At 38.1% G+C, this 17911-nt stretch overlaps 1 protein-coding gene across 24 annotated transcripts in view; it reads right to left on the bottom strand.

Moving 5' to 3' along the window:
* Nucleotides 1-17911, bottom strand: part of LOC116846989 (twitchin) — a 105189-nt gene that overhangs the window by 49563 nt on the left and 37715 nt on the right. For 15 of the 24 annotated variants that reach the window (XM_032821494.1, XM_032821495.1, XM_032821496.1 and 12 more), the window contains 24 exons: nt 17843-17887; nt 17687-17740; nt 17309-17368; nt 16858-16911; nt 16655-16687; nt 16310-16348; nt 16153-16191; nt 15989-16027; nt 15799-15837; nt 15602-15640; nt 15463-15501; nt 15293-15331; nt 15132-15170; nt 14975-15013; nt 14808-14855; nt 14589-14627; nt 14410-14454; nt 13986-14126; nt 12384-12569; nt 11185-11199; nt 9155-9334; nt 7010-7054; nt 3591-3629; nt 2697-2735 (listed from right to left, as the gene is read on the bottom strand). The exons of 1 other annotated variant lie outside the window; for it this stretch is intronic. In XM_032821494.1, coding sequence (XP_032677385.1) covers nt 2697-2735; nt 3591-3629; nt 7010-7054; nt 9155-9334; nt 11185-11199; nt 12384-12569; nt 13986-14126; nt 14410-14454; nt 14589-14627; nt 14808-14855; nt 14975-15013; nt 15132-15170; nt 15293-15331; nt 15463-15501; nt 15602-15640; nt 15799-15837; nt 15989-16027; nt 16153-16191; nt 16310-16348; nt 16655-16687; nt 16858-16911; nt 17309-17368; nt 17687-17740; nt 17843-17887 — 1374 coding nt within the window. The remainder of the gene's footprint in view (nt 1-2696; nt 2736-3590; nt 3630-7009; nt 7055-9154; nt 9335-11184; nt 11200-12383; nt 12570-13985; nt 14127-14409; nt 14455-14588; nt 14628-14807; nt 14856-14974; nt 15014-15131; nt 15171-15292; nt 15332-15462; nt 15502-15601; nt 15641-15798; nt 15838-15988; nt 16028-16152; nt 16192-16309; nt 16349-16654; nt 16688-16857; nt 16912-17308; nt 17369-17686; nt 17741-17842; nt 17888-17911) is intronic. 8 more of the 24 variants (XM_032821510.1, XM_032821511.1, XM_032821512.1 and 5 more) reach the window with 4 other exon arrangements.

The raw sequence follows: 17911 nt of genomic DNA, 5'->3' as shown, positions 1-17911 counted from the left end.
GGTAAGCGTTTCTCCAACCACGTGACTGCGTAGCCTGCGATTTCAAGGGTATTCTGTTCGTTTTCTAGCAGTAATTCTAACATAAGATTCTCAAATCGCCGTTAATCGGAAAATTTTGAAAGAACTTTTCTATCTTATATTTGTATGTCACAACAAAATTATTTTAGAGATTTCAAGGCAACATTAACTTACGTGTTTTCCATTGGTGTAAGCTTCTCTTTGTTCGTGAGCAAAAAAGACATTTCACGCGATTAACAAATGAATTATTGTAACGTGATACAACTCAAATACACGCAAAGAATCCCTTGAATAGTCGCATAGTCGGTGAGGGGAGGCAGACATACAGGGAATGTATTAATCGGATGAGTGAAAGGGTTGAGGAAAACCAGCAACGTGACTCAGGATCCTTCAAAGTTGCTAGAGACAGAAGAGAACACAAATGATCCAAGGGCAACTTTCGAAGATTCTCACGCTGCCTGTTCTCAACCCTCAAGATGAATGTGGACTCATTTGCTCGATGATAATATATGTCCTCGCGGTTATTCATGAGCAGTTGGTGTCTCGCAAATGACAATGCACGCTCGGCGCGCGTGAAGGTAAGACAAACATGACAAACGCCCTTGTCACGGTGTCAATGCGTGAATCGCGAAGCGAAAGTGCAAATCACGCGTGTGTAAACATAAAACCGGAGAGAATTAACGACGGTTAATCATTATTTACATAGAGTCGTCGTCAGTCGGGAGACTTTTAGTCAGGACGTGATTATACGTTGCACCGAAAGCTGTAACTTTTCGCATATCGGAATAAGCAAAGAGGAGAATTCGAAGATTCGAGTAATAAATTAATCACTTTCTTGACACATCGTGAATTATGCCAAATATCTCACGATACACTATTACTACGTATCAAATAGTCATCAATCGATTTTCTACGCTGTGTTACCGCTGTCAGTGCAATCTACATTTTACGGTAATCTTCGATAATAGAGTGGACATCGTTAGCGATGTTGTCGACTTCTTCTTGTAAGTGCCGTCGGTGTTAGGTATTAAGATATCAGTTCAAGCGCTTAAAGGAGGACAAAAAAGTAAAATACGTAGAAATTTCGGGAAGAGAAGTAAGAAATTCAGGTTCAACAGTGAGATGAAATATGAATGATTCGTGGATGACTAGCTTTACCGCTTCGATGACACTGAGATGCTAATGCGGAAACGGTTGCTCACTCCGCGAACCGATCTGATGCCCGTAACGTCAACTAATTTGCCGTTTTAATGCTCGTCTAGCAGGAAATTCGATGATTAGGATTATTTACAAAGAGGTACGTTATACACGACGCACGAATACGAATACGATGCCACGTGTGTGTGTGTGTGTGTGCTGACGATGAACATGAAAGTACTTCGGCCGGATCTACTTGACACATATAGTGTGAGCACGATCAATGTTTACACCTATACATAGAAATCTACACGAATAAGTTATTTCACACATATATGTATCTGTGACATAAAAGAGCAAACTGTTCGGCCTCAAATCTGTCGCAGTGATTCAAAGTAGTAGGAATGATCGATACGAATTCTCGACATCGATTCCTCGTGTCAGCTGTCCTTCCACCGTCCGAGGAAATTTATTACTGTCTTCACTTGTCGACTCGTGTATTTAAAAATAATTCTATACATTCGCGCGAATTGTTTTAATAATGCAATTATAAACGTGGAAAGATCAAGAAGGAGAGAAACAACTTTAGATTTTTTTTATTCGTTTGGTTATTTCAGTTGAAGTAAAACTGCGCCACTGCGACAGATCTGAATCGAATTCTACTGCGACTACTTGAGTACTTTAATGGTGGTAGATATCAAACAAGTTCTTTTTCACAGGAAAACTGACAGTAAGTACATAGCAATGAGATTTCATCTATCCCTCGATTACCTTTAACGTAAATTAATACCAATCTCTCACCACCATTACAATTGCACCTAAATTGCATCTACAGCCGCAGAAAATGTACAGGTGTATCCGCTCGAATCAAGCAGAATTTACGCTGCGCGTTCGCGTACGCATTGAATCGATCTATACGTTCTCAGAATTCGAATCCTTAATGCAGAATTTTTCAAATCACCAGAGAGATATACGAGTTTGCGTATATAAATCGACGCAATGCAAAAGCACTATCTGGAAGCGTGTTGTCGATTATTGTAAAACTATCGCGCGAGGGAACAGTGGCCTTTGCAAAATATAGACACATACAGATTTCGAATAATATCCAGAAGCTTTATTTAATTGTATCTTTTTCAGCAGCGAGTTCCTCAGTTAGTCAAATTTAAACAAATTAAAAAAATTAAATTGTCTCTTGTTAAAACGTACGAGTTTTTATCTTTGATCTATGTTCCAGCAAATCTTAAGTGAATTTTTATTTTGGAATTTAGCTGCCGAAATCGTTTCGAATAAATCTACGTAAAATTTTGCAAGGAAATAACTAAAATTTTACGTAACAGTCGATTTATTGTAAGTAAAGTTTTTGGATGTTATCCGAAGATATCCTGTATAAATAATTATCGGAAATTCGAAAAGTACGTCATAAGTATATGGGAAAAATATCGAGATAACGTGTGCATAAAAACCGTACACAAAATAAATATTTGTACATAAATGCGTATGTATATATTTGCGTACACGCACAACAGAGATATTGCGCTAACCTCTTTCTCCTGCAGCGCGTCTAGTCGGCCGAGCTTAGTCTGTATGTGGTGCGTGAAAAAACAAAAGATGAGATAGAGAGACAGAGGTAGAGACAGAGACACGTAGTGGGGCAAGGGCCGGGGCGGGGTGGGGGGAGTGAGAAAGAAAGAGATTACAATTCAAATTTCTGGGGGTTTGCATGGGGTGGGCTCGTGTCGGGGATTGCCCGACAGGGGGTGCGCCTCCGATGTTTCGATGTGAGATAAAAAAAAATTAAAATTATTGATCAGTAAATTATTTGTCAATGTGCTCTCTCACGAACACATGGTATTAAAAAAAACGCGATATTAAACCGCAATGGTTGAAAAAGTAGCGGCTAGCGTGTGACAGTAGCGGCAGCAGCAGCAGCAGCAACCCCAAAAAATCCAGCTAAAAATGTCGCAGAATTATATTTTTATTATTTTATTAATATTATTATTATATTATTATCATCGTTATTATCATTATCATCATCATCATCATTATTATCACCATTATTATTGTCATTGTTGTCATTATTATTGTTATTATTATTATTATTAATATTATTATTATTTGCCGTCCAACGCGTGGCGTTGTTTTTGCCTCTTTGGGTACTTCATCGCCGGGCTCATTTTAGTTTTCTTTTAGTTACTGCTTTGTCTTTTCGGGCGGTAATCGGGGCGTGGGGTTGGGCGGGCAAAATATATTACAAAATTGTAGGGTGAGGGGTGGTGGGCTTGAGGGCGCAGAAAAATCCAGAAATTCAAAAAGGGGCACGGGCACCGTAGAAAAAAAGAAAAAAGACAATAAAACAGTGCAACATATGATACAGAAGATCGCTGGTGATGGCACTTAGCAGGTAAGCTTTGTGTTATTGCGAACACAAATCTCACCTTTGCGTCCAACACCTCACCGGGCCGTAACTTTCTCAACTGCAAAAATCACAGAGACGAAGATATGAGGGTGACTGACGTGACTGCTCGTCATTGCGAAGATTTTCCCTTTGCCGCCTGTCACGCGGTTCGTTAACCCCTTCCCGACAAGTTCACACAGAACAGTCATCAAAATTGTGCTTTCTTTACTCTTTTCGTGTATGCGTGTGTATTTTTCTTTTGCAAAGTGCGATTGGCAACAAGCGAGTATCTTTAAAAAAAGAATATTTCTCAAAAAAGACAAAAGACAAAAATGCTCCTTGTGCGCTTGCTTTGCCAACAGTTAAGGGGATGCTGAAGCTGAAAACTTTATCGACAGAATATTGACATTTTTCTGCAAAGTTTACGTCGTATTGATAACAAAATTACAATTGCTTTTACGCAATAAAAGTACGTGCAAAAATAAATAAGAGCATAAATATGTGTTGGGAACAAAAAACAATTTAAATGTGAAATCTCAAGTTGTCAGTAAGTGTAACAATTGCCTAATTTTCGCATTTTCTGAATTCAGAAGCTTAAAAAAATCCGAAAAGTTTGCAGAAAGATTTCTACACGTGCGTGTGTAGAAAAGTTCAACGATGTGACAGAGTAGAACACAGAATAACGAGGTGATTGTAACAAATGAAACAACTGGGATGTGTTTCGAACATTGATCACCTCGTAGCTGCAACGGACAATCGAGGAAACGTGTAAATTTGAAACGAATAAATGTTAAACTTTTTTACTTCACGTAGACCATAAATTATCTGTATAACAATGGAAGAAGATTATATTAGAGATTACGCTCATCAAATCGTTGAACTCTCGTCATATATACCTTTTGTCATGTATCTTTGTCGACATATTTTTGAAATATACAAGTGTCCAATGTTGTGCAGCCACATTTCGTTTATTTGTATAAACAGAGACCTGTCCTTTTTCGCTACACTGCTATATTGATATAAGATAGAGTGAGAAGAAATACTTGTCTCACTCTAAATTATTGCGCTAGTTCAGCAGTGTATACCCTTATAGAAATGTAATACTGATAAGTAATAATTTGGCCAGTGATAATTACTGTCGTTCAATAATTATCACTGGCCAAATTATTACTTATCAGTATTACATTTCTATAAGGGTAGTAAAAAAGAATAGAGCACGTATCATGAAATTCTTCGATATCGATTCCGATCGGAATATTTTCGTTATTCCTTAGATTTCTATTGTCTTTTCCAGGGGAAACGGAATTATTCTGATCAGAGTCGATTCCGAAGAGTTCCATAAAACGTGGCCAGATCTCATGCGTCGTTAGATTCTTCGCTGAATATGGTACAAGCAATATACATTTGCGCAAATTTTGTATGTACAAGAAATACGAAAAGGATAGCGTGATTGTGTTAGTGATGATTGTCTTTGTGTTATCAATATTTTTCGAGTTCGTCTTCAGCATCCCCTCAGGGCCGTAGTAAAAATTATTGGGATACTTTTTTTGCTTTTCTTGGCGAATTATTATTATTTGCTTAAGGGTTTGGAAGAGAGACGGAATTGCGGTGAGCGGAAGAATAAATGAAATTGGAAGTACGACAAGGGATCTCGCGGAAGACGAACACAATATGGCTGCACTTCGGGGGGCTGATCGAGGCTCGCCTTACCGACGTTCTGACGGCTGTGCGTTGCATTTGCGTTTCGGCGGTGCATTGCTACACGAAAATGTGATTGAGCGGTGCACGATATCAGAGCTGATGCGTCAGTGAGCTTGAGTACAATCAAATTCGTAGATTTCGCATTGTGATCGCATGAGAGACACGAGTCTCTCTCTCTCGCACGGCGCAATCGCCGTTCGCAGGAATAATCTGAGAAATGCATTTCGGTTCTCTCGAATCTGCGACACATCCAAATTATCATATGTCTTCGTAGAAAATATTTTACTATCCTATGGAAGATTTCCATCGACAATGCACGTGAAGAGGTTCGAGATAACCGACTAGAAAGAAGCAGAGGCGTATCAGCGAGCTATCGTCCATGCAGTCGCAATTTTGGAGTCATTATTTTATGAAATCAATAAACTGTCATCGTTTCATCGTTATAACGTAATACATACAGCAAATACAGTCACAGTCATAAGTTCTGCCCGAAAAAAGTAATAAAATATCTCAAGCCAATTAATATATTTTTCATTTACCCGATTTACGCTCGTCCCAATTTTGCGCATTTATTAGACCGATCTCGCGGCAAAAATTTTTGAATCTGTCTGATTCACAGGTCGGTAATGCACGGGCAATAATTCATCTTCTACCGAGCTTGATAGTGATACACGTTCGCTGGCAGAGCGAGATGACAAGAGACGGTTGTCAGACATGATTCACACGTCGTGTCGCTGCTCGAGATATTTATTAACGCCGATGTCTGTCTACGGCGGACAATGCTTGCCAAGACAAGTGATCTACGAGTCGAAATGTAAGCCAGGGAGAACGCGCAACCTTGTATGCGAGTGATTGGCGATGCGACTTCACTGATAAACCCCAGCTTTTGCTAAATAACGATCCCTTCGTTTCACTATTAATATTAATATTAATAATATTATTATTATTATCGTAAAAAGAGGGCCAGTGTGCATAGACTCGGTTGCAACAGATCCGTGCCAGGTGCAGAGGTGCATTCGCTTTTTATTCGCTGTTCAACTTCTGGATTATGTGTGTCGAAACATCGAGTGATACGCGTGCGAGAGTTTCACCCTGCAGTACTTCAATTAACAAAGACCAGGTGCTCTTCAAATGAATACGGTATGAATACAATCAAATGAATACAAGTATACACAGTGGAACTCTCTCATGCGCAAGTTCACACCGCGTCGTCGGGAATCGAATCATTCGCGCAATCTGAGTTGATGAATCTTAATTAGGAGCAACTATATGCCGAGACGCGCGATTAAATTCGCGACGACGCGTGTGCGCTTCGTGCATTGTGTGCTGTCAGGTACGACCACAGTGAGTAAAATAGTAGTAGTGAGCAGGCATGATCGGGCAAAGAGAATCGAGGAAGATCGGTAATGGCAAAATCTCAGGTGGTATCGAACGTCGATGGAACGTCCGACATCCCTTATAGAAATATCATACTAAGAATCATTGATAATTACTTATTATCCAGTATTTTTATTACTGAAAATAAGTAATTATCAATGATTCTTAGTATGATATTTCTATAAGGGATGTATTTGTCCGAAATGTCTCTCGATCGATCCTCCATGCGCGATACTCCGGTGAATGTGTGTGAGCGAGAGATAGAGAGTGTGTGAGTGAGAAGAAATAAGTGGAAGTAGAATATAAAAGTGCACTGTGCTAGCCGAGTAATAAGGTTGCAGACGAGGCATTCGTTTTCACGTTTCCAGCGATTGATCTCACCTTGCGCTCGTCCACCACCTCGCCGGGACGAAGCTTCCTATGCTCCTATGGACCAAATCTCTATTAACCACTACTGTGAGGAGGTGAACGTGGATGTGGTAGCACGAACGCGCGTGTGTGTGGGTGTGGTTGTGTGCGTGTGTGTAACCGATGCTGTAACACGTCTACATTGCTTGACAAGATCGTTTCGATATTCTGCTCCGGACTTTCGTTCCTACCGCAACCACGCCGACCAGACGTATCGAAATGCGTTCCACCGCGCGCGTTTTATCTTTATCTTGAACCCGAACCAAGTCTCTCGAAGAATCTCAACTAAAATGAATTATATTAAAGGGGCCAATTTTAGTGACTCTAATTAATAATGTCCCGCGTGTTTTCCCGTCCGAAACGGAGTTCTAGTTATAGAATTGCGAAACTGAAAATATCCGTTGGGGATTCGCGCGCGGCAGATGAATAATTATAACTCGGAGTGTGAGAAAGCGAGGAGAAAAGAGTTACGAGTGTCTCATCTCCTTCGACGATCTCGCCGTGAACTGACGAAACGTCGGGACTAAGATCTCGCGCGTTTGAGAACGCTTTCGATTGTCTGCGCGCTTAGGCGAAGTAAAACACCACTCTCGGCAATTATCCGTGTTTCTTCGACGCTCTTCTCGGTGCCGTTCAGCTCTTCAGGTTGTCGTTCTCCGTGCCGACACGCACCGATTCCGTGTGGCCTCGACATTGCGCATCAGAGATTTCCATTTCGTCTTTCGGTTCTTTTCTCTTTTCTTTTCTTTCTTTTCCTGGAGGAACACCTTCGCCGGGGCGTTCGCGTTCGACGGGACAGATAACGGGAAGTAACAGCGGAAGATAACTCGTTTCTTCTATCGTTTTGTTCTTTTTTGATCACAGGGAAATGAGGAAAGGTATGCTTCAGAAGCTGGCCAACTTCGGATTTTTCACTTGGGGGGGCGGGTGTGGAGCTCTAAACTAAATTTCACGCCTTGCTGACACTAAAACGCGACGTGCACACTCGACGCTTCACGGCGACATAGCCGTGCTCGTCGGGGATTCACGTCAGCGTGTATCTATCGCTCACGAGTACGATCACTATATATCACTGACGTCACTACGAAACCCAAAAAAATGCTACAAAAAATCCTAGGATCAACCAGCAGTAGCCAGTCATCTACCTACTTGTTTCGTCGAGTATCTTATGCAACTCGTTATTTGTTTACTTACTGGGACTCATACGAGCGCTTTGCACCTTGGAATGTTTTTTTTACAACGTACAGTGTGTTGTTACAACAAGGAAGCGATTCGTATGATGCTTTGTACGTGAAATGAGAACGCTGCTCAAAAACAATAAGTATTTGAAGATACAGAGTTCGCTTCAGGAATATGAATTATCTGACTTCGTAGCTGTTAAGATAAAAAGGATAAACAAATTTCAATAAGCAAAGATAGAATATATTGTAATTTTCATTGTCCTCTCTCTCATTACTCATGTTTGCAATTATTATTGGACCGACTTAGATTCAAAAGTGCAAAGTCCATCGTTTTACAGACACTATCTTGTTTGCTTTACATGCTATTACCTTTTAAAAAAGCTTTAATATTGAATAGTGACTCAGTGTTCTACCGAAATAGATCCACCACGTCGTGAAACCGTTTATTTTTAGACGTCGGACATTTTCAGCTAATTGGAACAATGTCTGGCGATTTGTCAAGATCTTTCTGATAAATTAACAAGTTTAAATTAACTTTTTCGTCTCGTCAGTTATCGACGAAATCTGCGTAAAACAAACAAAGTGATCTCGTAAGTGCTTAAGAATGTAACAGAGCTCGAGAACTTTCGAAGTTTCGTATTACCCAACGAATCCAATCCACACTCTTGCATAAACGCGTTCAACGACTAATTACAAGTATGTTCTCAGAGCATCCGGTTACAACGGGAAATCCAATCGGGATAATTCAGTTAATCGCCCCTGAAAATCTAATTGGGGTAATTTAATTAACTTGAACTGAATCATCGACACACCCTTTAAGTATTCGGGCAATGTAATATTTCTAATATCGCGAGAGTCTCTGTTGTACTCTTCAGCTTGGTCCCCTACTAGATAGTCTATATACCTCCGTGATCACACAATACATTCCGTAACATACCTCGTCACTGATGATCAGACTGGGTCTGCGACCCAATTCTTCGGGCGGTATGAGTGAACCGCGTCGACTGCTGGCACCACTTCCAGGCACTAAGGAACCTTTCCTGCTACCGACCGGTGTCACGTCCTTAATAACTTCGATCTTTGGTGTTTCGGGCGCCTTGATCTCCGGCAACTTCGGCTACGATCATTGAAAATCGACCGATTACTCATCAAATCCAATCGGCCCGAGCGAAAAGCTGAGGGTTTTTAAGTCCTTAGTCGATTCAGGTGTCTCTAAAAGATATCAGCTCTCCTATTTGTCCGTAATATTTTGGAAACAATCTTTTTTTTCCCTATAGAAAGATCCTAGTAATATCGTAGAAAAAGGACAGAAATCAGATTATAAAGAGAAGATGTCACAGAAGGAAGATTCAGCCTTAAAGATTCCTTCGACACTGTTTCGTCGATAAGTGCATTTATCATCAAATCCGTTCAAAATGCTTCCAAAATGCGTCATGTGTATTCGGCAGAGAAGTTACATCTCTTTGTGTCATTCATCTTTGGCAAAATCGAGCGTCGAGAAGTCGCGAGAGTAACGTTAATCGTCGCATTTGCGACCCTCAATCGACTTGTCGAACCCGACAGCTTCCAGCTCGATCGCCGAATGAATCACGACAATTGGCCGCGATCTGAGGATCACGATTTGAACCTAGACTAACACGATCTGATCCTAGGCTAACCAAGACTTCGCGGGTGTTAACGCGCTAATAATGCAACACGATCGCGCTCGTAGGGCGATTACGACTGACCCCGCGATTCGAATCACGCACTCCGCCGAGTGTAGGCCCGAGGACGACGGGGGGTCGGTCGCAAAAAGTCCGAAAATAGCGATCGACGTTTTCTCCATCCTCATCCACGGCGGCGACGGCGACGAGGACAAGAGACGACCAGCTACGCGACTCTGAGATTTCAGAAGGGTGATATACGAGCTGTTATCCGCCAAAATAGTTCTGCCGCGGGCGCGGCAAGCATCGCACATTGCAGGAAGCATTCATTGCTTGCCAAGGCGAGATTCGGGCCGCTTGATTATTACCCCTTTCCGCCCCTACCCTCCTCTCAATTCCCGTCGAGCAAATGCCGCAGCGCGCGTTAATTGCGATTATGCAGGTGGAACGAGAGTATTTATGGTCGCGGGGATACCTGAGTTGTCTCTGTTTTCGACGAGAACGGGAAATATAAAGACGCTCTTTGCGCCGTGGAGCTGCCAGATCTGGTCGCGCCAGAGATCGGTCTCTGGAAGAGGTGCGTTCGCTATGTTCGTTGACATCATTACTGATCGTATTGTGATCGCGTGAGCTGTTTGTTTTTACGATAACGTGATGGTCGTCAGTCTCCACGAACAAACAGAGTGAATGTAAACAAAATATCGAAATTATTTATTTCTATAAGAAAACGGATATTTCGTCTCGCGGTTGCTGGAGAAAAAAAACAGATCGAAGTTTCCAGCTATTCAAATTTCAACGACACGAATAAACATTGAAATTTTATTTTTCGGGAAAGTCTGACTTGAATTCAATTATTTGAAACATTTTAACAATTCCAATTGTTAACTAAAAATTGAATTGTTTATAATATTTAATGTTAAAGAAATATTTAATGTTTTATAATATTTAATGTTAAAGAAATATTTAATGTTTGAAGAATATTGTCGTGTGAAATACGTTTTATGAACTTCTTGTTAAGTTGAGCTCCAAAACGGCAAAACGTTTCGCTTGAAGATTGTATTTTTAGATAAAATACTCGGCTACTTTAAAAATTTCCCGTCCTTCCAAGCTTGTAAAATGAGAGCGACAGTCGTTTTGCACCTCGTTTATAATTAGAACGTGGTAAATCGAGCGTAAAAATTAATTATCCTGAACCGTGTGTATCAAGAGCTCTCGATCAAAACGTTCTCGGCTTGGCGATTGCAAAATTCGCAGGATTTCTTGTACGAGCGGACTTGGCAAAATCATATTTTCCCTTCGTTATTAATAAACGATGATTACTCACCTTAGAATCGAATTTCTGCACGACGCCATGAAAAGAGAAAATATATAATTAGTTGGGACAATTTATGATGATGTTACCTATTTTAAATTCATTTTTCAAGTTAATCATTCCTTAAGAATACGTGTATAAACATTCGATATTATAACATACGGTGTCTTCTTACGGTTTTTCCATAATTAAATTATACAGGATGTTTAAAAAAAAGTATTCCAAACTTACAGAGTAGATGGTACTCATTATATTAAATAAAAAGTGTCTACTAAATATGGATCGAAAAGTCAGCCCTCTCAGAGTTATAAACATTTTTTGGTTTTGATAACGCAAGTTATTCGTGTGCTTCCATTGATCACGCACGGTCAATAAACGAACGAGTATCTTACTATATTTATTATTATATTCTACTAAACAAGACTAAATATAACAGCTCTGTAGATCAAATCTATAAAACAATAACTAGTGCGGACATATAGAGTCAAATTACAGTTGTTATGTGTAAATAATTTAATCTAATATTAAATTATTTACACATAATAACTGTAATTTGGCTCTATATGTCCGCACTAATTATTATTTTATAAATATTATTACATTGTTCACAATAAGTGTTCTACGTGTTCTTTTACACTCGTACTTGGCATTTTCGAATTGCAGAATTCCGAACTCTTTAAAAAATGCTTAGTCTCTTTCGAATCTGATCAGTTGAATCTCGAATTCATCGATCTAATTTTTGTACATTATTTATGGGTGAAAAATAAATGAAATTTTTCATGTATCCCCATAAGAAGAAATCCAACAGATTTAAGTCAGGAAATCGAGGAGGCCATGCAATCAGTTCGTCCAATTAATCTTTCGCAAGGAAGACACGAGGAACAATTCTTGTAAACATCACAGTAATAATATAAGATATTCCTTCGTTTATTGACCGCGCGTAATCAACGAAAGCACACAAATAACTTGCGTACTAAATTTGAAAACTATTTATAACTCTGAAAGAGTTGACTTTTCGACTCATGTTCAATAGACACTTTTTACTCAGGATAATGAGTATTATTATATCTATTCTATATATCTATTCCGTAAGTTTGAAATATTTTCTTTAACATCTTGTATATTCAATATATCTCTATATTTTATTTTTTAAAATTCATGTTGTTCGAGAATATTCGTAAATATGTCCTGGCATTCAATTAATTCCTCACCTGTGTAGTCGGCCTATCGAGTTTCGTCTTGTCGCGAGGTGTAAACTCGCCAAAGTCGAACTCCTGAGGTTTCTCGAGGACGGCTCTCTCGTAATCCGGGATCTCCGGAAGCTCATAACTTGCCTCCTTCGCTTCCTTCGACATTTTTACCTTCTTCACCTCCTGTTTCTCACCCTTCTCGGTTTTCTGCGTGTGAAGAATGCATTAGTGAGTAAGATAACGTTGTACGAAGTTGAGTTAGTAAGTAGATTCTGTCACAGAGCTCCTTTGTCAATCCCTTCTGCACAAATCGTCAGCAGCAAAACGATTGCGATATTCTAATTAGAACGTGATATTATTCGTACGTAAATGTAAAATAATATTTTATGTACACGATATCGTAAAAGAATTATATTTTATACATTGACTGAATAATTTTTTATAATTGTTCATAAAGAATTATTCAGAATTAGACTTTGCAATCTTTCATTTAAATGTTGAAATTATTTATATTAACTTATGTATGAATTTAATTTTTAAGATAATATTATATGAGGCTATTGTGAAGAAGAGAATTGAGATTATTTATGATCATATTAAAGCCGAAAGATGGAGATTGTTACTGTACATAAGAATTTTTCTGATTGATTTCTGGCGGGAAATATCAATTTGACATTACACGAAAGGGAAGACGTCCCTCCGAATAAACTTATTTTTTCTTTTCCAGAAAAATTCCAGAAAAATTCTTTCCTGATTCTTATAAGATCGCGAAGTTAGATCGACATAAAAGATAACACATACAGATAAGTACACAGCCATCTTACCTGGATCAATAAGTATTAACGCATAATTTAATTTAGTTAGGTCAATAAGTATTAACGCATAATGATTTAATTCAGACATGATGATTGTATTGTGTTACACGAATACTTAATAGCATGTCATGTAATATTTACAGTATTGACGAGTGCTCTTATTATTAGGAGACATCTTTCAGTCTCGGCAAACTCATAAAGAAGATTGTGAGAAAAATTAGAACAGCGGAAAGTGCAGATAGATGAAGTGACGCAGAGCAAACTCCTTCACTCGGTGCAGAGTGAAGGACGCGAAGAAACAGAGACATGATGAAGAGATAGAAGAGAGACATTTATAATCAGGCCCTTAGCGCAGTGGACTTGCCTAAGTGTTCTGCGCTTCTTATTGTTACCAAGAAGAAAAATTAGATGTGAATCACGAAGAAAAGCTAGCGATAGAATATCGATAAAGTTGCAGCAATGTACAGCTTGGCAATGTGCCGAAAGATATAGATACATATATTATTTACAGAAAATGAGTTCAGAGAGAACGTTCAACGCTTGAATTAATTTCACTTGTTTTAAGAACACCAAGTGAGAAATGTCCACTAAAATAAAGTGTGAGAACAAAAACGCGTAGAAATATATTTTGGTGCTCTATTATACATTGTGCAGTTACACGCTGCAGATTGAAGTTTAGAAAAGAAGTTTAGAGAAGAAGTTTAGAAAAAAAGTTTAGAGGCACAGAGAGAAAGAGAGAGAAAGAGAGAGAGAGAGAGAGAAACATAAAGATTATAGCAAGTTCGTTGATTCCCTTCAGCGGGACTACCTTAAGCTCGACCCCATTTTCAGCCTTCTGAGCCTCTTTTGGGTCTTTTGTAACTGGCTTAAGTTGAATCCCCTGAAAGCTTTCCGCTTTAGCTTCCTGTTTCGGCGGTATTTTTCGGAGTTTCGGTTTCGCATCGGTCGGCTGCGTTATAATACATAATTTTTACAAAAACAAAAATACATAATATCTTAAATTTTGAAGTGTCAATATGTCTTACCCGACATAATTCAGAAACGCTTTCAAAGAAGCAAAAAGACAATTTACAAGATTCTACTCTCTATTCTAATATTAAATTAAATTTTACGATAACAAATGAAATATTAAATTAGATACTGGCTAATTTCGTTATTGATTCTAGTTCTACCAAGGACGATACATTGGATATTACTACGATTGTGAATAAGTAAAAGAAAAATGAACATACCTTAAGCTCGACTTTTTCTTGAGTCTTCTTCTCCTCCTCGAGTTTCTGAGACAAACGAAAGTGACTTTAGTAATTACGACAAAGCATCTTAGGAAAGTAAGCGTGTATAGAAATGTTTTAAATATTTCTTCAATATATAAATTATATTACAGCTCGTGATACAAAACTGTTGTAATTACCTTGACAGATTTCAGGCTCATTTTCCTCTCTTCTTCTTTCTGCAAATAAAAACACAAGAATTATAGAATTTTGTTCTATATAACGTGTAACGCGTGATGAAATTCGTGTATCCATTTTTTAATTCATATTTATCTGCATGTGTACGTGTTAAATTATATGTATTTGCTGTTGTATTGTATTTGCTGTTGTATGTTATGTAAGTGTTACGTGGCGTGTACCTTTGGTTCTTCTGATTTATCTGTAGGTTTCTTCGCGGGTTCCTCTTTCTAAAAATACAAAAACTTGCTATATTCTGACTTTTCTCGCGCACCGATTACCGAAAATAACCTATCTTCTTTAATAATGTTGTCACTAATGTGTGTAATGTTTGATAACGTGTGTATACCTTCACTTCCTCAGCTTTAGATTTATCTTTAGGTTCCTCCTAAAAACGTGTATGTGTAAAATGTAATAGAGATCGTTACTGTCTAGGTGCAATTAAAATTTTCGTTTATCGATTTCGATGTTAACAAACACGACATGTATCGAATATGTTTGTGTACCTTTGGCTTGTCTGATTTAAGTTTGCCTTTTGGTGTCTCCTAAAAATGTACGGGTAGTATTTAGTGATTGTCTTACATTTGTCCGTATATTGCAATTTCTATCTGTCTCGTTTTGTATTTTGTATGTTTTCACCAATTATTTGTACAAGTATCTCGTTTACCTTGGCCTCTTCTGGTTTAGCCTTAGGTTTGCCTTCGACCTAAAAGTGTATGAGGGTTCATATAGTCGTGATGTAATCATGTGTACGTAAGTGTAAAATATAATGTGTCAGTGTAAGAATATAATAATGTATAAGAACAAGAAACTATATATTGCGAGTGTATCGTGTACCTTGTCCTCCTCCGCTTTGAGCTTGAATGTCGGTGTTTGCTGAAAGTGTACGTGTCGTGTTTGAGTGTCGAATTCATGATTTTTACAAAAATAATTCGTCTGTAGTGCTGCGTAATAGTGTAAGTATAAGTATGTGTACCTTTACTTCCTCTGTTTTAGATTTAGCTTTCGGTTCCTCCTAAAAGTGTATACGTAACGTATAATAAAGTTTAATTCTCATGTCAATCGCTGCAGCGCAGTTCAGTCTATTTTCATCTACTTCTATTAGTAGTTAGCGATCTAACTGCCAAAAATTTACTACAGAAATGCGTGGAAAATGATAAGTGTTTTATGTACCTTCGGCTCGTCTGGCTTAGGCTTGGCCTTTGGTGTTTCCTAAAAGTGTATGAGCGGTTGTTTAAAACTGTTCCCTATCCGCCAAGTCTCTATTCACGTGTCCCGTCTTATCCCGAATTCTTTCTCGTCAATCGCAAACTCTACTCGTGTAAGTATACATTGCTGCAAGATAATGTGAGTTTAAGTGTACCTTTTCTTCCTCCGCTTTCGGTTTGGCTTTTGGTTCCTCCTAAAAGTGTACGCGTAGAGTTTTAACGGTGTTTATCTCTCGTGTCAATTGCGCTATATTCGGAATATATTCAGACCAATGGAAATCAGTATTAAAGAACGTTTTATAAAAAGTGTTTCGTGTACCTTCGACTCGTCTGGTCTAGACTTGGATTTTGGCGCTTCCTAAAAGTGTACATCAGTGTTTAATGTTGTGTCCTACTTTTTGTCACATTTGTCGCATTCTGTTATTTGTATGTATAAGAACATAATTGCTGGTACATAGTGTATGTGCGAAATATACCTTTACTTCCTCTGCCTTGGTCTTGGCTTTCAGTCCCACCTAAAAACGTCGGAAATGTGTTTAAAAGTGGACGGATATGCGAGTCGCACACTTATAACATGTCTGTTAACACGAGTGCCGCAAATTTTTTTTATTATAATGTGATTTTAGAGAAAGAAATGTTACGTTTTATATTATGATGTGATTTTAGAGAACGAAATGTTTCATATATTAATCCTTTATATGTTCATATTTTTGAGTTGGTTTAATCGTAATAATTAATATATATGAAGCGTTAGGGTCAGTGTTAAGTGTGAGTGACAAAAATATTATGTATGCGGATGACAGTATAACTGTTCTGTATACCTTCGCTTCCTCCTCTTTAGGCTTAGTTTCCTCCTAAAACGTAGTAGAATAATGTCTTTAAATTGCAATATTTTGCATTCTTTTCTAAGAAAATTGGATGCAACAACCAATATTTGAAAATATCTGAGGAATCATGTCAAAAACTTCATATATGATACTTCATGTATCGATTCTCGTATTTGGGGAATGTGTCTTTTTTGTACCTTGCGTGTTTCTGGTTTTCCGGGAGTTTTCGCTTTTGTGCTTGGTTCCTCTTTCTAGAAAAATATATGTATTATGAGGTACGTTGTGTGAAAGTGTATCTCTGTTTAAATGGTATAAAATAGATAACAAAAATATCCAGAGATTTATGTTATAGTGGACAGCACGTACAAGTGCGTCTGTATAATTGACCCACTTTTATATATAGTATATAACGCACAATGCATTTTGCATATTAATGCGATATTAACACAGAATAACAATACATTGAAAGCATATGGTGACTCTGCGTTGGTTAATAACAAATATTTGCAATCAGCGCAAATAATTATATATTATTGCATTTTGTTGTATGCAGAAAAAAGTAAAATGTCTAACCATTTCTGTATTGTATCAAATTTATATTTTTTGTGATATTTATATTGTGATATGTATTGGTAACGATTCGTGTACCTTAACGTCATCCACGGGTTTAGGTTTCTTCTTCTTCGGTTTCAATACCGGTTCTTGGTCCTGGACAATATTTATAATGAATGAAAGCGTCGAAAATTAGGAGAAAAAGAAGAAGAAGATCAAGAAGAAGAACAAGAAGAAGAAAAGTAAAAGAAGAAGCAAGAAACAACTTAGTTATAAAAAAGAGACAGAAAGAAGTATATCACACAAATAGTTGATTTGATAGAAGATATCAATCTTAGCGAAGAAAGAGAGAGTTTCGAGAATTAAGGATTATAAATTATCAGAGAAAGTGAAGATTATATCGAAGACTATGCGACCGAATAGTGAAGAGAAGCCAATGATAGGCATCGACAGAAAACGAAGATCATTCTGTACCTCTGAGCCCTCGGTTGACTTAGTAGACGACCTGCGTCTAGTGGACAGCTTTTTCTAAAATTGTACGACGAAACACGATGAAACGGAACTGTTGATTTCGGAAAATGCGTCACTCGCGACAATATACTCAAAGTATAAAATATATTTATCTTATACCTTGGGTGCTTCTTCCTTGTCAAGTCTAGAGTCAGTGTCTCTGATCTAAAATAAAGAAAAAGAAAAATG

Source organism: Odontomachus brunneus, unplaced genomic scaffold (genome assembly GCF_010583005.1).
Source record: "Odontomachus brunneus isolate Ranch 3 - 2012 unplaced genomic scaffold, Obru_v1 Obru_scaffold_072, whole genome shotgun sequence".
Lineage (NCBI taxonomy): Eukaryota > Metazoa > Arthropoda > Insecta > Hymenoptera > Formicidae > Odontomachus > Odontomachus brunneus.
Note: the sequence above shows the minus strand (reverse complement) of the source record. Positions and strands in the feature narration are given on the sequence as shown.